Genomic DNA, 9797 nt, shown 5'->3' with positions numbered 1-9797 from the left:
GTGTTTTGAGAGGTGAGAGAGTGGCAGTGTTGTGAGAGGTGAGAGAGTGGCAGTGTTGTGAGAGGTGAGAGAGTGGTAGTGTTGTGAGAGGTGAGAGAGTGGTAGTGTTGTGAGAGGGGAAAGAGAGTGGCAGTGTTGTGAGAGAGTGGCAGTGTTGTGACATGGGGTGGCATTGTTGAGGTGTCAAAAATGATTGTATTGAGATAGATATTGTAATTAGAATTTGGATACTATTTTTATTTTTTACAATGGTTAAAAATAAACGTTGCACATTTGCAAAAACTTTTATTTGTCAAAAAAATAATGAACATTTTATATATTTTATGTATATTTATACAATGTATAAGATAAGAGCATAGTGTGATTGTTTCTCACTGGTCTATGAAACAAAGAAAAAGAACAAATTTCAGTAAATAAATACTAAGTTTAATACAAAAATAGTTTGTGACATTCGTTCCATCAAACGTTTTTTACAGATAATAGCTGCCTTCGGTGTATATATCAGTAAATTTGATTTCATGTGCAACCAATATACATCGTCATTAAAGAAAGCACTTAAAGCTCATGTTAAATATATTGACACGTTTGAGGATATATTTAGATTATACGCTATTCATAATATAAAAACAAGAAGCTCATATATTTGTATATAACTTTATTAATTTGATAAGGCCAGTAACTGTATCATTCAGTCAGTGACTGTCGGATACAGATCAAATAAAGCACCATTCACCATTTGCAAAGCTTTCAATTCCATGATGCTTCAAATCCATGATTCACATCTCTTGCACATCAATGTAAGAGTCAGATTAAATAAATATTAACATCATAATCAGTACATAAAATGAACAATTTGCTAATAAATATTTCAACTCTAATCACAAATAAATCACAATGGCATGATATATCAATGCAAATCACTTTGAGGTAATGGAGTGACTCAAACCTGCGTTCTAGTGAATCCCAGACACCTGCCTTTACGTGGGCAGGTGTCGGACACCCGACCATGACGTGGGTTAGGTCAGTTTATTATTTCAACCTTAATCTGAGCATCCTGATTACCTGTACTCTACTAGTGGTATTCTTCTCTAGTTCTTAATTTACTTGTTGATAATTTGTTTTAAATATGTAATATTTTTTATAAATACAGTATTTCTTCATTCAGTAAGAATATGATTGTATCTTCTATGCCAAAACTATACTTCACTGAGCTTGGTTGTTTCATGTTTGTATAATATCAGTTGTTCTCTGCTGTACCACTGATGAACTTCAGTTGTTCTCCGCTGTATTGTTGACAACCAATACAGCGGTACATTGTCATTCTCCGCTGTACCATTGGAAAACCTCATTTGCTCTCTGCTGTACTGTTGATAAACTTCAGTTGCTCTCCACCGTACCGTTGCTATTTTCACTAACATTATCATTTGTGTCATCAGTTTTTGAACGAAACTTGAAAAAGCGTGCAGCATGGCTATTAAATGATGACGATCTGACTGGAGTTGTTCCACGTTCTTTTCGTATTGGCCGCAGGGAATATGTACGAACAGGTGGTGTTCTCTCCTTGACCTATAAAATTGATAAGAATATAAATGAATTTGTATTAAAAAGATGGCAAGTTGTCTTAGTGTATTTATATGGAAAAAGCACATGTTGGTTGAAGCTCAGAGATGGTCTCTACAACTCCTCATTCAATATAATCATGTAATTCCTTGTATATCAAGTTTAGTCTTTTAATAATTAAGGGTTGGTCATTTCTTCATGTTTGGATACAGCTTGGACACTGGGCAAGATACCAGAAGCATTTAAATCAGCAGATATAGCTTCCCTACACAAGAGAGGGCATAAAGTATTGGCTAAAAATGGTAGACTAGTAGCATCAGTGTCCCACATAATAAAAGTTTTTGAAAGAGTGATCAGGAGTCAGATCTCGAGTTATTTATTTATTTATTTATATATATACAAGAAGGTACACTGGGTTTATGAGAGTACATAGCATGATGCTTTTACATTCTTGTAAAGCCACTAGTACACTCAGCGTTTCGGGCAGGTCCTTAATCTGGCAGATAATATTAAGTAGGTAATTTCTAGCAAAATTGATAAAATATTCACAGGTACATTGTAAGAAAATTTGACGAAGATTAGTAGGCACATTAAAGCACAATGATAGCTTTGATTGAAAGCATTGATAGCTTGATTGATAATTTGACAAAGATTAGTAGGCATATTAAAACCCATTGATAGCACATACAAGATGACAGTAATGATCAGAAGGTAAAGTTGTATCATTAGGTACATATATATTGAGGGATTCGGTAGCACACAACATGTGTTCAATATAACAACCATGATTTGAAATGATATCAATGATTACTATGGTAAAGTTATATGGCTCAGATAAATATATTGGGGAAGTGGGTAGCACTAGATACAGAGAGAGTTTAAAGCATTTGGTAGGAAACTCTGAAGATGAAATTAGGTACTTTTTGGTTGAATGAGGCAAAAGTTGGACAGCTTTTCAATTCATTAGGGAGTGAGTTCCATAGACTAAGTCCCTTTATTTGCATAGAGTGTTTATGCAGATTAAGTTTAACTCTGGGGATATCAAAGAGATACTTATTTCTGGTGTGGTGATTATGGGTCCTATTACATCTGTCCAGGGAGAGTTTCAGAACAGGGTTTACATTTAAGAATAGGATTTTGTAAATGTAGATGATACAAGAGAATGTGTGGAGTTAATTTATGTTTAGCATGTTTAGGGATTTAAACAGGGGGTTGAGTGTTGTCTGAAAGCAGAGTTTGTTATTGTTCTGATAGCAGATTTTTGCTAAGTGATGAAACTTGAACTTGAGGTAGTTTGCAGTGGTTGAGCCCCATGCACAGATACCATAAGTAAGATAGGGATAGATTAGTGCATAATATAGTGAGAGGAGAGCAGAGTTAGGTACATAATATCTGATTTTAGAGACTTTCTTAGTTTTGTGTTGCATGTGGGTGCTGAAGTTGAGTCTCTTGTCAAAGTATAGGCTAAGGAACTTTCCATAATTTTTATTGCTGATGTTAATATTGTTTATCTGAAGCTGAATTGCATTTGTTGATTTACTTCCAAATAAGATGTAGTAGGTCTTTTCTATTTAGTGAGAGTTTTGGTTGTCATCCATAAGTGGACTTTATTTAGTTCGTTATTTACAACATTTTTAATATGTGTGGGTTGGGGTCTAAGTAGATGAGGGTAGTATCGTCAGCAAACAATATAGGTTTAAGAATGTTTGAGACATTAGGCAGATCATTGTTGTATATAAGAAATAGGAGAGATCCTAGGATGCTGCCCTGTGGCACTCCAATGGTTATTGGTAGAATAGGAGAGGTTATATAATTGATGGCTACATATTGGTGTCTGTCACTAAGATAGGATCGGATATCGTTCAGAGCATGGCCTCGGATTCCATAATGGTGAAGTTTAAGTAAGAGGTAGTTATGGTTAACAGTATCAAAGGCCTTTCTCAGGTCAATAAAGAGTCCAATCGGAAACTAATTTTTGTCAAGGGCCGAGAAGATTATATCAAACAGACTAATAATTGCATCGTTGGTACTCTTTTTGGGAGCGGAAACCAAACTGATGGGACTGAGTATGTCAAATTTTACGAGGTAGGAGTAGAGCTGTTTGTAAATAATTTTTCTAAATATTTTTGATAATATGGGTAGGTTTGATATTGGTCTGTAATTGTTTATGTCTGCTGTGTTACCTCCTTTATGAACTGGCATTACTCTTGCATTTTTAAGGATATTAGGGAAGGTATGAAACTAGATATTTTTTGAACAGCAGAGCTATGGGTGGTGCAAGGGCATGGAAGGCACTCTTGTTTACCATGGATGGTATTTCATTAATTTTCCCAGCTTTGGCTTTTATTGAGTATATGATGGACACAACATCTGTTGGGCTGACTGGTGAAAGGAGAAGAGAGTTTGGAGAGTTTGAGAGTATGTGTTAACATGTGTCTGAGTCTGTGGGATTTTTCTGGCAAGGTTAGCACAACAGCTGAAAAGAAGCTATTAAATTCAGTTTCCATTTCTAAATCAGTTGCAGGTATATAAACATTCTTTTAGAGTTTTGTCTGGTTTTATGGAGAACATTGAACTTCACAATCCAGGTCAACATGGATTTAGAGCAAGAAGATCATACCTATTGTAGTTACTCAACCATTATGACAAAATCATGGAATCATTAGAACAACAACAAAATGCAGATGTTGTACACATCACTTTGCAAAAGCATTTGATAAGTGTGACCATGGAGTCACATCCCATAAAATGTGATCAACAGGAATAATGAGAATAGTAGGGCAGTGGATTTTAATTTTGTTGTCAAACAATGTAAAGAGTAACATTCAATCAAATAAAATTATGCTTAAGCATAGTGAAAAGGTTTGTACCTCAGGGCACAGTCCACTGTTTTTTCTTATTCTTATATCAGATTTAGACAAAAATACAAATCGCAGCTTCATATCTTTTGTAGATGACAAAACTTCGTATGAAAATTACTTGCGTAGAAGACAATAAATAATTAGCCTGTATTTCAGTAAGTTTTCAATTGGACAATGGAAAATAACACGATGTTTAACAGTGATAAATTCCAGGTACTTTGGTATGGAAAAATGAAAATCTTAACAAAATACAGGGTACAAGACACAGCCAAAGCTACCCATAGTAGGAAAGCAACAGTATGTGGTGGCTTGGTGGTCCTTTTCATTCCCTTCTTTTAGTTTCTTGCTCTAAGTGCCTGGCCACGTGGTCATGATATTTCAGTCTTGATTCTCTTTAGAACGTTGTTTTATGTCAAATGTCATTGCCTCTTTTTGTTCGGCTATGACAGAGTCTTTCTTACCTTTGATGTGGATGTTTCTTCTACCTGTTTTCCTCAACTTGCTCCCGATTCTTTTTTGTCTATGATTGGTTCATGTTTCTCCTGGAATCTCTTAATTCATGGATTGGGTTTTTGCATACATACTTCATTTTCCTTGATGTCTTGACTTATTCTATGGTAAATTCTTTTTTCTAGGTAGCCTCCTGGTTTGTTTCTGGTGTTCACATTAGTCATCTTCATATTTTTCTCCATAAGGTGAAGTTATATTCTTTTCATCATGAGACCTTCGCCCCTCCCATCACCCACTGTGTATGTATCCTCACCCACTGTGTATATTCACCCACTGTGTATCCTGACCCACTGTGTATCCTGACCCACTGTGTATCCTCACCCACTGTGTATCTTCACCCACTGTGTATCCTCACCCACTGTGTATCCTCACCCACTGTGTATCCTCACCCACTGTGTATCTTCACCCACTGTGTATCCTCACCCACTGTGTATCCTCACCCACTGTGTATCCTCTCTTCATCACTACTTTCTGTGGGGACCCCCGTCGGCTCCCTGAAGCCGACGGGGCTTCAGGGAGCTGAACTGATATAATGCTATATTAGTTGGGGTCATCAGTCACAGAGTTCTTATGCCTACTGGGGACTACGCGCCAGAACCTGGCCCCCTCAGAGTGGCAGAGGGAGCAATGGCCTACGAACACCTTACATTTAATGTACTGTACGTAATACTTGCCATCAAACAGAAAAGGCACCCAGAAAGGAAGGCGAAACAAAACAGACCACAGTCTGGTTAATAAAATTGCGACCTATGTTCTCAAAAGAGTAAAAGAACTCCTCCAAAAAGAAAACAAACAAGGAACACTTTGTTCAACTAGATCCCTTCCCTTCGTATTGGGAGAGGGAGCCGGCTCGGGTGAGCCCGGCTACCCACCATCCAGTTCTTTAAACTGAAGTGCTGGTAGTCTGATGTCACCATGGCCTCAATTTCCTGTTCTGGATTTTTGCCATGTGTGGCTGTTCCTGCACTTGTGGTGTGCATTGGCCAGGTGTTATGGTGTACTGGAGCTGCACACACCTAGGGACACCTTCCCTAGGTACTCCGTAAGTACTGCCCTTGTGCTTCAGGGATATCTTCCCTGGTGCAGTCAGGACTCACTCCCCGTTGAGGACTTCCTCGCTTGTAGTTGTCTTCGCCCTTGGGGTGCATCGGGGGTGTTGGGCAGGCTTTCCAACTTGCTCCAGGTAGGGGTGTGATTTTCGGCTGGTGGGGCACACTGTGGCTGGTGCAGCCTGCTATATGATATCATACAGGGAGCCGATGTTTCTCATCGTCTGCTAGTTTGCTAGTTGAGGGGTTGCATGGGTTTTTGTGTTCTAGTTCCTGGCTATTTTGCATGTTGTTACTGAGGAGGTCTGTTTAGCTCCTCATTAGGCTCTGCCTAGAGTGTGGTGGTAGTCTCTATTTTTCCTGAGGTTTCACAGCTGCTACTTGTAGTCGGGTTGCCTGGTTGGACAGAGTTTACCAGTTAGCTGGCCCAGTGCCTGGGCTTCATATAGGGTTCATTCACCCTATAGGCCCTGAGAAAATCCCAGTGGGCTCAGTCATACTATGGATACTTCTGAGCTCATTCTCATCTTGTGCGAATTGGAGGGTTGCTCGTTGCCCATCTCTGGGTGCCGATCATCCATTCTGCCTCCACATTGCTGCCTGTTTTTATTTTTTGTTTAATTTATATATACAAGAGTTGTTACGCGTAGCATTTAGGGCAAGTTCTTAATCCTATGTTACCTGGAATACGACTCCCGCGAAGAATCGCTTTTACAACCAAGTACCCATTTTACTGTTGAGTTAAACAGAGGCTACAGTTAAGGATTTGCTCCCAGTAAATCCTCCCTGGCCAGGATACGAACGCAGGACAAAGTGCTCGTGGAACGCCAGGCAAGCGTCTTACCACTACGCCACAGAGACTGATAATTTTCTTTTTCACTAATTTCACCATTTTCACTCCTCCCCATTTGATATTATGCCGGATTGGGCAGCATCGTGTTGCATAGTCTCTGTGCTACAACGTGACAGATTGTGTACCCGTTTGGAAGCCCCGGAGCTGCCCCACTTGGGTTTTATTGCTTTAGTCCATGCCTGGTGGGCGCATTCGCCCTTTTTCCTCCTCCCTATCCCTGCTGCTGATTCCCGGATATCTGTGGGTTTCGGCGTCAAGGCGGAGTTTAGCTTGGGGTGAGGCTCAGGTGGCTTCAGAGGCTGCCCCTTCCGATACGGGTGCGAACGTGGTTGGGCTCTTCTACCCGCTGAAGCTACTGAATCTCTCCAGCTGACTCCCTTTTTTGAGGTTTCTTCCCTGGATTCCGCCTTTCCTTCTGGGGTGGAGGGCGTGGATGAGGGCTCTGCTCTGAGGCCTTTGTTGATGGTTTCCAGGGCTCGGAGGAAGTTTATGTTGAGCTCTTGGGTTCCGTTTGACCCCTGCTTGGGGCTTTATGCCCTCTGCACAGGGGTTTCTTTTGCTAGGGAGGGGGCTTTTGTACCCCTCCTTCCCTATCTGAGTCTGTGTTGGGTTGGCAACCCCGAGTTTGTTTCTGGGTACATTTGAGTCTCTCTTGGATTTGTCTTTCCAGAGGTTTTCTTCCTCTCAGATTTACCCTGCGGAGGTTCAGGAGGCGCTCGGTGCTCACCTCCTGCAGGACGTGGTTTACGCCTTGGTGTTGGTTCATGCTTTCTTAGAGTTCAGTTCTTGCCCTTTTTGGGTGTTTTCCATGGTTCCAGTGTCTTTCTGACTGGCAGAATGTCCCTTCTTATCTCTTGGGACTTGGCATGACTTTTGTCGTACCCACATGCTTGAGTGGCATGGTGTTCCTGTTTGTTGCAGGTGTTCTTGTGGGGGCTCTCTAGGGTTTCTCTTTGAGTGCCTCTTTGCCCCTGTGCTTCCTTGTGATGTTGATCTGGTGCAGCTTCATGCTCGAGTTCTCTCAATTTCGGCTACTTTGGAGGCCGATGACTTCAGATCACAGTCTTTGGCCTCTGTCTTGCAATTTCCCTGGTCTTCTAGTGTTGTCTTTGGATTAGCTTTTAGTAATTGCAGGGATACAGGGTGGGGGGGGGGGACCCTTGGCTGTGGCCTTTGTCCCGGCTGCTTCTGTGTTGTCTACTTTGCTGAAGCTGTTGCACAGATTCTCCGGGGAGCAGTTTCCATGCTTTTCACTTCCCATCTCGCATGTCGGCAGGCTGTGCTGGCCCCTCTTGTTTGACGTGGCTTGGGCCCTGGCTTTTCAGTCTTTACCATTTTGTTCTCTTTTGTTCCCTGAGGACTGTGTTGTCTCAATTTTTGTCGGCTTTCATTAGTTGTCGGCCTATTTCCGATTTGTTGATTCTCCAACAAATCTTTGGTTCGCTTTAGCCATTTCGCAGGTCGCCCTGTTGATGGGGCATTGGGGGGGGGGAGCCTGTTTGTCATTGCCCGCGCTTGGTCCCACGATTTGTGGACTTTTTGGGTCGTTTCTTGCAGCCTTCGGTAGCATTGGGTAGACATTCCTTCCGTAGGGAGGTCGAGTCTGGGGGGGGGGTAGGCTTCTTTTGCATCCTTCCACATCTTCTGCATCGAGCAGCTGTGTGCAAGACTGAACTTTGCTCTTCTGAATTATCCACTGGGCAGGGTTTGGCTTCGGAAGCTGCTATCTTCGCAGCAGCCTCTTTTGCCACTCTTGCAATCGCTGGTTTTTCTCCCTGGTGTCCTTGCACAGGTTGCTGCATCACCGGCTTCCTCTTCAGGATCTTCGGGGTTTGGTGCCAAGGCACCACCCTCTTCCCTTGCTCAATGTATTCATGGATGCCTTGTCTCTCTATTGGGGCTTTTTGAACAGTGCTCATCAGTCCAGCCAGGGGTGTTGGCAGCTATCCTTTCATCGGGTTTACAACACGGTGTGTGAATTTGTGGCTGTGTGGTAGGTGCTATGGTGAATTCGGCTCCCTCGAGGCTTGGTGTTCAGGCTAAATTCAGACTGCTTCTCTGTGGTTCATTTTCTCATGAGTTGTTTCTCCGGCCCTTTGCTTTTAGGAGCTGGTCGCTTCGTGTAGCTCTTGTGCTGAGTTTTCGGAGTTTAGCTCTCCGTGCCGTTCATGTTTGGGGAGTGTCAAACATCCTGGCCGATGGCCTGTCTCTCTTCATTCATCTTTCCATGGAGTGAAAAGTCGATGCCGCTTCTTTCCTTCGGATTTGCCAGACATACGGGCACCCAGAAGTGAACCTCTTTACGTTGGCGTGGTCTCGGCATCTTCCATTGTACGTGGCACTGTTCCCCGACTGTGAGGCTCACGCAGTCAGGGACTGGTCGAGGCTCTTGCAGCGAGGGACTGGTTGAGGCTCTCGCAGTCAGGGAACGGTCGAGGTGGGGGTTCCTCTACCTCTTCCCTCCGGTCCAGCTGGAATCCTATCCAGGGACAGTTCTTCTCCTGGCTTCATGGTGGCTGGTCTAGCCTTGATTTCATGCACTGCTTGCTCTGTGTCCAAAACCCGGGCATCATGGCTCCGCCTCATTCAGCAGGTCGGGCTGGTGAGGTACCTCACTGGTAAGACTTACTCCTCCGTACTACATGTCTGGTTTTTATGACACGGATGTATCGCCATTTGTATGGTGATAAAGTTGCTTCTTTGATGGTGTCTCATCTGCAGTCTTCTTCTCAGCAGTACAAAGTGTCTTGGCAGACTTTCTGGCATTTTTTTCTCTTCGTTGGATTTCGTCGGTGTCGAACAGGATTGTTTTGTCCTATCTTTCTTGGATTTTCCTGGAGCCAAATCTCATGCTGAATGCTGTTGCTTCTTATCGTGTGGTGTGTTCAGAGCCGCTGCAGCTTGTTTTTAGGGTGGATGTCACTTCTGTTCTGTTTTGCAAGATTTTTCATTCATTTTTTCACC

General features: G+C 42.4%; 1 protein-coding gene across 1 annotated transcript in view; it reads right to left on the bottom strand.

Annotated features, from left to right (window-relative positions):
* Positions 1-270: 270 nt before the first annotated feature.
* Positions 271-9797, bottom strand: part of LOC123768036 (switch-associated protein 70) — a 114809-nt gene continuing 105282 nt past the window's right edge. Inside the window, exon 10 of the mRNA XM_069306516.1 lies at positions 271-1566. Coding sequence (XP_069162617.1) covers positions 1378-1566 — 189 coding nt within the window. The 3' untranslated portion in view covers positions 271-1377. The remainder of the gene's footprint in view (positions 1567-9797) is intronic.

This window comes from Procambarus clarkii, chromosome 58, assembly GCF_040958095.1.
Source record: "Procambarus clarkii isolate CNS0578487 chromosome 58, FALCON_Pclarkii_2.0, whole genome shotgun sequence".
Taxonomy (NCBI): domain Eukaryota; kingdom Metazoa; phylum Arthropoda; class Malacostraca; order Decapoda; family Cambaridae; genus Procambarus; species Procambarus clarkii.
This window is presented reverse-complemented; position numbering and strand designations above follow the sequence as displayed.